The 13,421-nt window shown below is 46.0% G+C and overlaps 1 protein-coding gene across 2 annotated transcripts; it reads right to left on the bottom strand.

Moving 5' to 3' along the window:
* Positions 1–1,397: 1,397 nt before the first annotated feature.
* Positions 1,398–13,010, bottom strand: LOC137146225 (zinc finger protein 3-like). Of its 2 annotated transcripts, none has more exons than XM_067537423.1 (4): positions 12,924–13,010; positions 12,178–12,304; positions 6,437–6,550; positions 1,398–5,023 (listed from the first exon to the last, which is right to left on the bottom strand). In XM_067537423.1, exons 1-4 carry the CDS (start codon positions 12,945–12,947, stop codon positions 4,272–4,274), a joined length of 1,017 nt encoding a protein of 338 aa, XP_067393524.1. In that variant the 5' UTR covers positions 12,948–13,010; the 3' UTR covers positions 1,398–4,271. The 2 variants fall into 2 exon arrangements, with proteins under 2 accessions (XP_067393524.1, XP_067393525.1); XM_067537424.1 differs by having other exon boundaries at positions 1,398–5,020.
* Positions 13,011–13,421: the final 411 nt, after the last annotated feature.

Genomic DNA, 13,421 nt, shown 5'->3' with positions numbered 1-13,421 from the left:
ATGGTTGCTCAATCCAGATGTGGAGCATCTCCAGGTGTAAGATCCAATCACAGCCTGTCAGGCCATGGGGGAAGGAAGGAAAACAATTGCTGTAGAAAAGCAGCTTGTCGCACTAATTAACATCCATCTCACCATGGCGATTCGAACACGCACACGACACACACTCCAGTATTACGTTACAATATGGGACATGGATACAGCAAGTGAGATTAACGCATGCAGAACTCACAAGCATTCAATAGAGGCTAAACACTTCCTTATCGTTCTAATACCTATTTTATCAATATTATCCCACAAGACCGAGTCCGTCCAGCTGTGTCTAGTTGAGACATTCGCTGGCACCTGGCCTGGCAGGATTGCCCCTCCTTCATGTCTCTGGACAAACTCAAATGAGGACCATTAACCAAGCGGACACTCAAGGACGAGTGTATAGGGCTGATGAACAAACAAATAAAATCAAGAAAATTTTAGCACTATTATATATTATATATTACTATAAAAATATTACACAAAGGGTTTAAACCAGACAGATAAGCTCAAAATAAAAGAGTTAATGCTACTGAATTGGACTCAAGTCATCAACTGAGCCAAATCATCAGATTAAGACAACAGATAATCAATTCCTATAAATCCTAAAACTCGGATCCAAGGACCTGGCTGAAAAATCAGGTGTGAAATATGCTGTGGCTACAGACAACAAGCCTGATCCAGCTGGAACAAGCCAGATTTTGGGCTAATGTCATAAGAACATGAGAATGGCCATATTGGGTCAGACCAATGGTCCATCTAGCCCAGTATCCTGTCTTCTGATGGTGGCCAACGCCAGGTGCTTCAGAGGGAAAAGCAAGGAAAATTTCCCTTAACCCAGCAGTTTTCTTAAAATATCTATTGTCACAAATTACATTTAATGGGGATTTGTGAACCCCAAAGATATCCAATGTGAAAGAAAAACAAGGCCAGTTTTGAGAAAAACAAGGCCTGAGGGTCTAAGAGCTATCCTCCTCGAAAGAAAAAGGAGTCTCAATAAAAATAACTGGTTGCAAAGGTAGTAACAGAAAAACGATCCAATGCATCATTACTCTCACAAGTAAAGATGGAAATCTCATGACAGATGTCAGATCCTTTGCAAATAAGAGGCTTAAGGAATTCAGTCATCCTTACAGTCTAACTGGATAAAAGGTTGCACACCTTGTCTTTAAGTAGTTTCTTCTCTAAACTGAAATTCATTTTGAAGCACATCAAAATAAATTCCATTCAAAATAGAAATAATTGAAGTTTCTACTGGGATTGTATTCTCATATACAGTAGTTCTCTTACATATTCCACTACCCCAATACTTGGAGTGAGTTTTTACTTCAGAAAACATTAGTGTGGAAGGGGTAAATTACGTCACAAACTTTTCAGGATTATCCGTCATGTCCTTTATTACTAACAAAAAGAACGTTACAACTTTTAGTTTTCCAATTATCACATAATTAGTCTCTTACTCTTTTAACCAATATCTTTGTGTTTAATTTAATTTTTGCTGGTTACAATAACATGTTCAAAGATGACAAAAACCTTATCAGACATCAGTTTTCTTTTAATTCCCATTTCCAGGAAGTGAACTTTTGTGTAAAGTTATTCTTTACCCCCACGTAGGTTCTTCCGCTTCTATGAATTAATTTAACTTTGGATCTGCGATCATAAGTTTCAGAGAAAAGGTGGCAAAGTTTGCATCATGAGCAAATTGCATGTCTACGCTATTTTTCACACTTTCTCATCTTTCAAAGTAGCAGGAGGTGGAAAAGAAGTGGTGCAAATGCTTGAGACACAAAAGCAAAATGGTGAGACAAAAGAATAGCATCAAACTCAACATTTTTGTATCCTGAAGTCTGAACTTGGAATCTGATACATTCATTCCCTCACAAGTTACCATCACTTGCACAGCAGGAAAGTCATTGTTGTCCAACCAGAGATTGAGATCCTTGGAAAGGAACATCCTCTGAAGACACCAACTGTTTCTCTTGTTACCTCAAGAAACTTTGGATCCAAAGGACAATAATTGCCAATCTAACCATGGCATCCTTTGGGACTATAATCAATGCCACTGAACTAGGGAATGGTGTTCGAAAAACAATTTGACCTGTGCCACTGTTCACCATAGCGTACTTCTTTGTGGTGAAAACCAACTGGGAGCCAGCTATTTCTACCTGAGTTCTTGCCAAATCTTTGGCCTCAACCAGGATAAATTTACACCCCAAAATCTCAGGAGTGTTAGTGAGATCCCAAGAGTGGTTTAAATTAGGGACTAGAAACAAACACCGATCAGAATACCTGTAAGCCAGTAGAGGGTGGAATTTCTACTTGAAAATAGTTTTTTTTCTGCAGCTATATCACATTCAACACCTAATTCATTTTGTACACATTTGCAGCACGTTCAAGGTGTGAGTTCAACAGACATCACATCTGTTTCTCCACATCTGCCTAGTTAGGGACAGTATTTCCCAAATCACAGGATTAGCTAGGAGATGTCTCCAGGAGTAACCTCCATAAGGCCTGGGTCACACGTGCTTTGGGAACAAAATACATGGGCATTTTGCCTAGTTGCAAGTGACATACTATGAAATTCTCTCCCTGGATCATCAGAGATAATATTGACCTAAAGAACTGATCAACTCTGTGATCACAGTTATTTAAGTTAGTTGCACAGTTTGGGGTCTGCTGTTGTTTTCCATTTCAGAATGGAGCTTTTAAAACCTTACTATTTCTTTGATAGCTTGCCAAATAGCTTGGCGTATTCTCGTCTGTTGGCTGACCTTGAAATTCCTCTGTGTCATAACTGAGAGGTGGAGGAGTAAAGCAAAAACACAGTAAGAAATGACTATTTTAGCAAAAGGTCATCTGTCTCGAAGTCCCCAATAAATCTGAGCTGTGTTCTGTCAAGCAAAATTAATATCCAGTTACGGGACCAAAGGGCCTTCAGACGAGAGAAAATCCCATGTCACAGAGAGGTAATGAGACATTTTCAGTGTCATATAAAGAGAAAGTCCAGAGCAGCTTCCATCAGAACAAGGAACATAGATTCTCCCATCATATTCTCTGAACTGCTCAAACCTCCTTCACTTCAGCGCCATCTCATTATTATTGAGCTGCATTATTTACAAAAGTTTTAGCATCCTCAGAATGGAGGGAAAAAACAGGCAACCTTCCCATCTACAAACAATCCCAACTCAGCAAGAAAAAAGCCTAGAAATGGCTTTGCCAATATATGGAAACTGGGTCTGAAACTCAGCACGATCACATTGTGTTTGGGCTCCATTTGAATTCCCCTTCCAGGTTCGTGACACTTCCATCTCCAGCCCTCATGAGTCTGATTCAGGATCAAAGAAATCAAAGCCTAATTCTGAAGCACAAAAAACAGAGGACACTGCATCAGATGACTCGATAGGATGTGGACGGATAGAATGTGAAGAAGATATCTTCTATCTTAGCCATTTGGAGGTTAACATCGCTGGGGTGATGGGGAAGGAGGGAATCTCTCTGACTCACCCCATCTTCTTCAGGTGACACAGTGGCTGAAAAGACAACTTTTTTCCTGTCCGTGCTCCACTTTTTATTATATTTAAGCACATTTTAAACGAGAAAAATGGTACAAAAAAGTAACTGCTCTTCAGCATACCCCAGGGCAATGTGAGAGCAACAGAGAATGAGATAATTTACCCCAGAAGGGGAATTTGGCAATTCTAAATGAGAGGAACAATACAAATGTGATGCTCCAAGCTTTTTTAGAATATGAAAAATGATAAAGATTTGGTCGGCTCATAGGGAAATATGCTAGCTAAACACACCCATTGCTCATCAGCTGGGTCTTTCCTGCAAGAATAGTTGTCTTTTTACATCAGGATAGCTAACTTGAGCTAGCACAGAAAAAGCTAGTGGAGATAAGGTCCACGTAGATTGTACATCAATGTAGCTAACCAAGGTCAGCCCTAACTCCCCTACCTTGGCTGACGGACATTCCCGACAGGAAAGACATACTCTCCCATGACTCATAGGTCAAAGGAGTTGTTAAGAGAGGACCATCATGTTCACCCCAAGGAAAGGAAAGCAGCAAAACACAAAAGTGGGCAACCCATGGGAGAGGTGAGATACCAGAGTTTAAAAAAAAATAAAAATCTGCAGAAATCCTTAAAGATTGTATGGGGGAATTAACAAAAGTGTCAATGAAAACAAACAAAATAAAAAGTCTTCTCAGGCCTTGAAGGTGCTTACATCCATTGTAGACTCCCTCACGCGTAATAAGGTGGGAGCTCAGTGTGAATGTTTTCCCACACAAAGCATTCATAGGGTCTTGCTTCTTTGTGGATTCTCTGGTGTGCATTAAGGTTTGATCTCCGCGTGAAAGTTTTCCTGCACTCACAGCACTCATAGGGTCTTTCCCCCGTGTGGATCCTCTGATGTTTAATCAGGTTTGAGCTCTGACTGAAGTTTTTCCCGCACTCACAGCATTCATAGGGTCTCTCCCCCGTGTGGATTCTCTGATGCGTGATAAGGTCCGAGCGGTACCGGAAGGTTTTCCCGCACTCACAGCATTCATAGGGTCTCTCTCCTGTGTGCATTCTTTGATGTCTAGTTAAGTGTGAGCTGTGAACAAAGTTTTTCCCGCACTCCCCGCATTCATAGGGACGCTCCCCTGTGTGGATTCTCTGATGTTTAATAAGGTTGGAACTCAAACTGAAGGTTTTCCCGCACTCGGAACATTTATAGGGTTTCTCTCCCATTGGGATTCTCGGCTGGGCCGTGGTTTCCTTGAGGGTATGGTGAGTTTCCTGACAATTAGTGGATTTACCCACTTTCTCCCCTGGCTGGCTTTCCTGCTGTCTCTCTGGCCTGTGCTGACTCTCACAGGGTTTTCCCTGATCATTTCTCCTGGACATATTCCCTTTGGATCTTTGCCATAATCCGCCGTGCAGTTCAGTTTGCTCAACATCTTCCAGCAGAGGATTCTCCTTCTGATTCTCACCCACCATCCCAGCACCTGCTGGGATAGAGAGAGAAACATCAGGGCACGTCTACACGACAAAACGGAGTCCACCTTAGTCACGTGGACAAACAGCCACTGCAGTAATTTTATCGCTTTTGCATGTCCACATTACGCTGCTTGTCGGTGGCAGGAATCCTTGCATCGATTTAATGGTCAGGGTGGGACATTGTGGGACGGCTTCAGAAAGGCAGCAGCTGTTGAGGTGAAGCAATGCAGTGTCTACACTGATACTGCATCGACCTAAGTGCTACACCTCTCATGGTGTAGTGAGATGTAAGCTGGAGTATCATAGAAGACGAGGGGTGGAAAGGACCTCAGGAGGTATCTAGTCCAACCCTCCGCTGAAAGCCAGACCAACCCCAACTAAATCATCCCAGCCAGGGCTTTATCAAGCCACAGCTTAAAAACCTCTAGGGATGGAGATTCCACCACCTCCCTAGGTGACCCATTCCAGTGCTTCACGACCCGCTTAGTGAACAAGTTTTTCCTAATATCCAACCTAGACCACCCCCACTGCAACTTCAGACCATTGCTCCTTGTTCTGTCATCTGCCACCACTGAGAACAGCCTAGCTTCATCCTCCCTGGAACCCCCTTTCAGGTAGTTAAAGGCTGCTATCAAATCCCCCTCGCTCTTCTCTTCTGCAGACTAAACAAGCTCAGTTCCCTCAGCCTCTCCCCATAAGTCAGGTGCTCCAGCCCCTAATCATTTTTGTTGCCCTCCGCTGGACTCTCTCCAATTTGTCCACATCCTTTCGGGGGGCACAAAACTGAACACAATACTCCAAATGCGGCCTCCCCAATGCCGAATAGAGGGGAATAATCACTTCTCTCGATCTGCTGGCAATGCTCCTACTAATGCACCCCAATATACCGCTAGCCTTCTTGGCAACAAGGGTATAGTGGCTGAATTATACCGGTGAGAGCTGCATTTTAGAGACACTTACAGAGTGAGTGTGTGTGAGCTGCTTCACATCACCCTAAGTCTGTAGGGTAGACGGGGCTCAGGGGAGAGGAAACGAAAATCTGTTGGAGAGAGACAGGGAAAAAAAAACCTGCCAGGAATTGAATTCCCCCAAACTCTTCCCTATAGGAGAGAGAGGAGAGGAATCAGTTGTGCCTCCGCATCCATCCAAACACTCAGAGGGAAGGGAGATCAGGGAGGGATCTATTGCTAGGTGTCAGTCTCCCTCCATCCTATCCAAACATTCAAAGGAAGGAGACCAGGGAGGAAGCTACTGCCAGGGGTCAGTCAGGATAGGTAGGAAACCATGAGTGAGATCTGCCCTGAGGCTAGGACACATGCTGGGGACAATCCAGAACTTGGAGAACTAACCAGATCTTTGTAGGAAAATCCCAGCTGTTTCCTTCGAGCACTGATGGTTTTGGAGTGGATTTAATGATTCCTCACCTGAAAAGGCAGCTATCAGAATCTCTCTTTCCTCTAAGCTCTGAAAAACTGGGGCCCCTGGCTCTTCCGTTTGCTTCAGCGGGGAGATCACATCAGCTCTGAACACAGGAAACCCTGCTCAGCGGAAGGAAAAGAAGTGAGATCAGGTGAATTCATGGGACATTTCGCTGGCTGCAATTTAAGCCCCTTGCCTCTTGTCCTATCCTCAGAGGTTATGGAGAACAATTTTTCACCCTCATCCTTGTAAGTTTTATATACTTGAAAATGGTTATGTTCCCCCGCGGTCTTCTCTTATGCACACTAAAAAATAAGGTTTTTCAATCTTTCCTCACTGAACATGTTTTTTAGACCTTTATAACCATTTTTGTTGCTCTCCTCTGGACTTTCTTTAATTTGTCCACCCCTTTCCTTAAATGTGGCGCGTCTTTCCTGCTGATATATCCCAGAATAAGGTTTGCTTTTTTTTTTTTTTTTTTTTGGCGACAGTGTGACCCTATAGACTCATATTTAGCTTGTGATCCACTCTGACCCCCAGATCCCTTTCCGCTGTACTCCTTCCTGGGGAGTCATTCCCCATTTTGTACGTGTGCGACTGATTGTTCCTTCCTAAGTGGAGCACTTTGCATTGGTCCTTGTTGAATTTCATTCTGTTTACTTCAGACCACTTCTCCGGTTTGTCCGGTCATTCTGAATTTTAATCCTACCCTCCAAAGTGCTCGCAGCCTTTCCCCGCTTGGTATCATCTGCAAACTTTATAGGTGTACTTCCTATGCCATTATCTAAATCATTTATGACAATATTGAACAGAACCGGACTCAGGACTGATCCGTGCGGGACCTCACTCAATATGCCCTTCCAGCTTGACTGTGAACCACTGTTAATTACTCTCTGGGAACGGTTTTCAATCAGTTATGCACCCACCTTATAGTAGCTCCATTAGGGCAGTGATTCGCAAACTACGGCCCGTGGGCCACTTGTGGCCCAATAAGCATGCAGCTGCGGTCCATGTGACTGCCTCAGAGCCACTCAGGTAGTATTAGACGTGGCCCATGGCGGTAAATAGGCTGAGAACCACGGATCTAGGGCATATTTCCTTAGTTTGTTTATGAGGAGGTCACATGGGACAGCATCAAAAGCCACTCAAGGGTTATTAAAAGATGCAGCCCAACCTATTAGCCTGGAATATTCTACGTCCTAGCTCCAGCCAACTTACAAAACTGGGTTAGGTGAGCAGGGCCAAGAGCTGGAAGACCAAAAAGACGGGAGCTCCTTAAAAAGGGCGGCTGGCCAATTCAGGTAATTGTTTGCAGGAGAGACAGAGAAATGGCTCTGCCGGGGTGTCTGAAAAAGTTAGACCTGCCTAGCTGACCATCGGGGGATGGTAAGCCTTTAGGTAAGAGCACGCCAGCTACTGGTGTGTGTGTTGTGTGTCTGCTGCACAGAGGAGACACATGCCTGGTCGCATGTCCTCCCCTCCACTCCGCCCCTCCCCTCCTGCCGGCACACACTGGCATTAGAGTTTGTGACGAACCAAGTTCTCTCCCGGCCAGGAGTGGGCCCAGCTAATTACCTGTCTGCAACGTACATTAACCAGTGTGGAATCAAAACAACGGAAAAGCCATTTACATACAAAATGGGGGGGACGACGTGCACAACAAGAGAAGAACAGTAGGAAGCAATGCTGCCTTTTGAAACAGAGACACTTGGGGTGAAATGAGGTGGGTAAAAAAGACCAGCGAGTGATCCTCTCCCTGAGAAAAGACAGAAAACAAAGTGCTCTGGGTTTCTCTGTGTTGGATCCTGGCCAGACTGGAAGAAGTAGTGTAGGAAAAAAACTCCTTTGAACAAAAAAACCCCAAAACCCGAGTTAGTTACATTAGGCTTTAGTCTTAGAAGTGTGTTTTTACGTCGGTTTGGTTGCAACTATTTCTACCCCAATTCCCTCTACTTGGGGCCGCTCAGCTAACTCGTCCTTGTTAATAAACTTTCTCGGGTTTTATTGCATAGGCATCTCGGTTGCAGGGTTGCAAATCAAAGAGTGAAATCCCTCAGCGAAACTAAGAAGCTGGGGGTGAGGGGGTCCTGTCTCTTTGCGAGTGTGGCCCCTGAGAGGGACTGGACACCACAGGGGAGAGAGTTTGGGGTGCGGAAATCAAAGGCTGGAAGGGCTGCGGGTGTCACCCTGTAACCAGGCTGGGGCAGCGGCTACTGGTATCAGAGCTTTGAACCAAAGATGCCCAGTGGTGTTGAATCCCAAAGCCTCACAGATACCCACTACCCTTCCTCTCAGCCCTCCCCTCTTCTGGGACCCCAGGAGCACCCTCTCTTTGTGTTCTCCTCCCTACCACTGCCTGCAGCCCCCCTCGCTGCTAATCCTGCTCCCCAAGCACTTTCCAGCCCACCCTCCCAAGGACTCCTTTCTCTCGATATCCAGGAGTTCTGCCAAAAAAAAGGGTGCCTTCCCGCCGTCCCGTAGTAGAAAGCGTGAGCCTGAAGCCCTAGTACAATGGGTCTTGCCGCAAGAGCTGAGGCCCGAACCAAAGTCTGGCTGTAGGAAACTGCACCGGCTTGCCTGCTTAAAAGGTCACTGACTGATACAGGAACGTGGCAGAAACACGGCATTGTTAACGCATCGGCATTCCTAAGGAGCAGTAACAGGAACACTGTATTATTAAAAGCAATAGTAGTCCTAACTCCCCTGATACACATAGAACCATAGACGATTAGAGTTGGAAGGGACCTCAGAAGGTATCTAGTCCAACCCCCTGCTCAAAGCTAAACCTCAGCTAAATCATCACAGCCAGGTGACTGATTGCAGAAACATAATCCCGGGAGACAGTCCAAGTTACTTCCTGAACAGAAGGACGTTAGAGATAACAAACAGGTTGTCCCGGGGGCAGACTGGGGAGACAAAACCCTACATTGCCTACTCGTTCCACCTCCACGCCATGAGTGAGTGATGGGAGGGTTACTTTACAATCCTTTTATCCCTAACAGTATGTAACTGTATACATTTCCAGCAACTCCCCATAGACCCTTGTTTGGTTACATTAACAACTAGAAAATGAGTATTAACAACTATCTGATGAAGACAGTTATACCCGCCCCTGTTTGTTGCTTACAGAATTACCTTGCAGAGCGCAGGCGCATTACCTTAAACACAGTATGCAAGGGAGGGAAAGAAGATAATGCTTTCTTCCCACTAAAGGCCTTGCGCAGGAGGATAGTTATTTTGTTAGCCTCATCCCCTGGCCAGGAAGGGAGGAAAAGAGATATAACACAACTCTAACTAGAATTCACACCAATTAACAGAAACAAGATTTGTCCGTACCATGACCCCGTTCCCTGTTGCTTAGGCCTGATCATTTGTCCAGCTTTAACTCTTTACTTTCCTGCAAAGTACAATACCAGGGAGGCAGTACAGGCTCTCCCCAAGATGCAGCAGGGCATAAACACAATCATGAAAGAGATTACAGAGACACCCCGACCTTAGAATAAGAGACAGGAGGAGGGATGAAGATGTTAGGCTTGATTCGGAGGCAAGGTGAAATAGTCAATACCAATGACATCAAAAAGGGATTATGTAACCCTGTTTGTGTCAGGGTAGAAGAAGGGGATCCTAGCAGGTGCATCTTTGTCCGGCCTCTAGGGGATAAGGGAAAGCCCCGCCGTTAACTGAGCCGATCCATTGTGATGAGCATACATGTCCTAGTATGCCTGTAGCTCTTACGGGGCGCTAGCACCGTGCTTCACTTGCAATAAACCTGGCCGCATGCCTCCACCGCTTAACTGAGTCTGTGGTAATTTATGGGTCGTGCTTGACGAGGTCTGTCGATTTGGCTAGCTGCAGAAGCTGAGATGGTGCCCAGAGGGGAACTCACACCAGCATGCACACCCCGACTGACTGACAACACCTCCCCTTGCTAGCACCCTCATTTCCTGGAGCACACCCCCTCCCTGGCACCCATCTGCCGTTTTCTCCTATCACAAGCAACTCTCTAAAAAACTTCTAAAATTCACAAGCGTACTCAGAGTGTCTTAAAATTGAAGGCTTATCATGGGCGTGCGGGGCAGGGTTATTTGACTGAGAAGTTCCTGAGATAAAGCGCCCCCTCCCCGCCCCCAAGCGGTTTTTACAAAATCACCTTGCTCTCCGAACGTTTTCTTGCAGGCACCTGACGCTCCACCATCCTGCACCTCACTCAGGCCAATAAGCTGGGCAACATCTGTGACGCGGACCTCTCTGTAGGTCCTCACATCCAGGCTATGGTGACATCTTCTGATTTCTTTCTGCATGAGGTCCCCAAGATCTGGCTTTCCTTATCCATCCACACAGCTAAAACTCTTTTCCATCATATCCTGTCTCAATGGCCGCAACATCCTTTTCTCTGACCTTGACAAATGCTACCATCCCCTGCTCATACCCATTGAGAAGTAAACATCCGCAAAACAACCTCACTGGCCTCCAATTGTCCACCAATTGTTCTCAGTCACTTAGTATTTATCATCTTTGGGGAAGCAGTACTGGCAAAGGTAATAACTCTAGAGTTTGGACATTCAGATCAGCACAAGCCAAGCCAATGAACTGAAGAGACTGAAATGCACATGTGCAGCAAGATTATGGCTCTATTCACAGTCGAGTGTTTCCAGCTCTTTGCTGTCATAGTAATTGGTTGGCTCAAGATGACATCCTGTGGCTACAGAACTTGAGTTATATCCGTGCATTTAAGTTTGAACCCGACCACTGATAGCTTGCAGATACTGTGTGTTGGGCAATTGTATCACATTCTGCAGGACTTCCTCTTTTAAGTTTTTCCATGATACCAAAATTTCTTGACTAGGAGCAATATTTTAAAGTGCCCTAAAATCCACACGCAGACTCTGGCCTAGTCCGAGTTTAAAAATGTTGCCAGCATAACTCTGTACGTTAAAGGTGTGAAAAATAACATTCTTCACCGACATGGCCACGCCAGCAAAAATCTCTTGTGTAAACACAGTTACAATTGCAAAAACGTCCATTTAAAAAAAGGAAAAGGACATTAAATAACCATAAACTACATTAATGAAGTAAAGGTTGCCCCTGTTCTGCCTTGTGCCCTTCCAGTATGTGGGTGATGGCTACAGTTAAACCTCTAAAAACCAGGAAAAGAGTTAGAAAACACACCACCTCTACGGTGAAGCCCATCTCTCTATCCTAACCACCCAAGTATGGAGCTGGCAATAGCCACTGGCAATGGTTCAGTAAGGGTGGGGCAAAGTTTAACAAGCCACCAAAGGAAGGGGCAGTTTCGCCATCTATTGGAGTCAAACCTGGATGCCTTTCTCGAAGATGATTGAGTCAAACACAAGACATTCACCTCAATACAGCAGTAATGGAATTCAATTTTACGGCCTCTGTTACATGGGAGGTTGGAGTAGATGGCCTAACAGTCCCCTCCTTTGCTTTTAAATCTATGCGTCTATAAAAGAGGTGAGGCAGGACTAACTGAACATGCCATTGTGTGGGGGGTGTTCACAGATGGGAATACCCAGCATTTATCTGCACGCCCTCCCCCCGTGCGCACTGAGCCAGGCATAACTGTAATTGACAGGGGAAAGGATGGTTGGAGCTTCTTGGCGGAGCTGTGCCTGGGATAGGACGGGAGGTGTCCGTGAACCCTGAGGGACCAAGTGTGCCTCAGCTCAGTGAGCCTTAACTCGGCATTTCCCCTTCTCATAACGGAGGGGACGGGGATCCTCACCCAGCGAGGCCACGTTCTCATAGGTCTCCTGCATGACGTCTCTGCAGAGGGCTCTCTGACGGGGATCCAGCAGAGCCCACTCTTCCTTGGTGAAATACACAGCCACCTCCTCGAAGGTCACCGGCCCCTGAAAGAGCAAGAGTCCAACCCTCAGCCCCCCAGCACCCTACTATTCACAGGGGAGCAGGGATCTAAGAGATGGAAACTTTGGTCAACTCACCGTCCGCAGAGTCCTACCTCCACCCCACTCAAAGCAGCCCCCTGGTTCTCGTGCCCCCCAGCAGACTACTAGCCAGAGGCTGATACAAGAGATGGGGCCTCTAGCAAGCTCCAGGCACTGCCCCCTGGTAGGAATCCCAACAGCCTTCCCGTTGCCAGCCCCTGGATAAGAGGGGATTTCCATTAAGTCCCTCTGGTGGGTGTCCCCATTCACATTGCACAGAAGTCTCTGGTTACCAGATTCATGCTCCAGCACTATGAAACTGGTAAATTTTCCCAGCCCAGGAGGTTGTTTCCTGTTCCACTAATAGGAGGATTTCTACTCCAACTCCCCACAGGTCTGTTCCTAGAATCTAGGTTCCCCCCTCCCCATGTTGAACACATCATAGCAGGTTCGTAACACCCTGTCCCCCTTCCTTTCTCCACCCTGAGTATTTCCTGCCCCCTCCTACCTCCCGACCAAACGCCCAAGAAATTCCCACCTCCTATGGATTTTTTGCTATTGGGAACTCCCCCATAAGCCCTACCTGGACTGGTTCCGCTGCCGCCATTGTCCTCCCTCGTCCCCTGGGAGGATGGGACAATCTGGAGCCAAATGCGGAGGTTGTTTTGCAGCCTGTCAGAGAAAGAAAGGTGATGGGGGGAGATTTCAGAAAGAGCTTGAATTCATTTCACATCATCACTCCCCGGATCTTTCCTGGCAGACAGACGTTCCAGACTCTCCTGCTGGGAAACCAGTCAGTCACTTTATCACAGCACAGATCCAAACCCTCCCACCCGCACCAAATCCACTGTGCTATTTCTAAACCCTAACATGGTCCCTGAGGGCAATTCACCCAGCAGCAGAAGAAGGGACAGGACAAAGTCTGTTCAGTGCTGGTGTTGAAATGAAATTTGCTGGTGATGCTAAGTCGAGAGTCATCAATAGAGAGGAAGATCAGAACATTACACATTAGGAAAAAATTTTTCCCTAGGAGGGTGGTGAAGCACTGGAATGGGTTACCTAGGGAGGTGGTGGAATCTCC

The sequence above is a fragment of the Emydura macquarii genome, unplaced genomic scaffold (assembly GCF_026122565.2).
Source record: "Emydura macquarii macquarii isolate MOO-44397 ecotype Brisbane River unplaced genomic scaffold, CSIRO-AGI_Emac_v2 contig_422, whole genome shotgun sequence".
Taxonomy (NCBI): domain Eukaryota; kingdom Metazoa; phylum Chordata; order Testudines; family Chelidae; genus Emydura; species Emydura macquarii.
This window is presented reverse-complemented; position numbering and strand designations above follow the sequence as displayed.

What these genes read in the sequence shown, in the direction of transcription:
- LOC137146225 (XM_067537423.1), bottom strand. Translation starts at nt 12,947, where the DNA reads ATGGCGGCAGCGGAACCAGTCCAG. An exon ending in CGGCAGCGGAACCAGTCCAG is followed by an intron (nt 12,305 to 12,923) that starts GTAGGGCTTATG and finishes TTGCTCTTTCAG; the next exon opens with GGGCCGGTGACCTTCGAGGA. An exon ending in TGAGAACGTGGCCTCGCTGG is followed by an intron (nt 6,551 to 12,177) that starts GTGAGGATCCCC and finishes TCCGCTGAGCAG; the next exon opens with GGTTTCCTGTGTTCAGAGCT.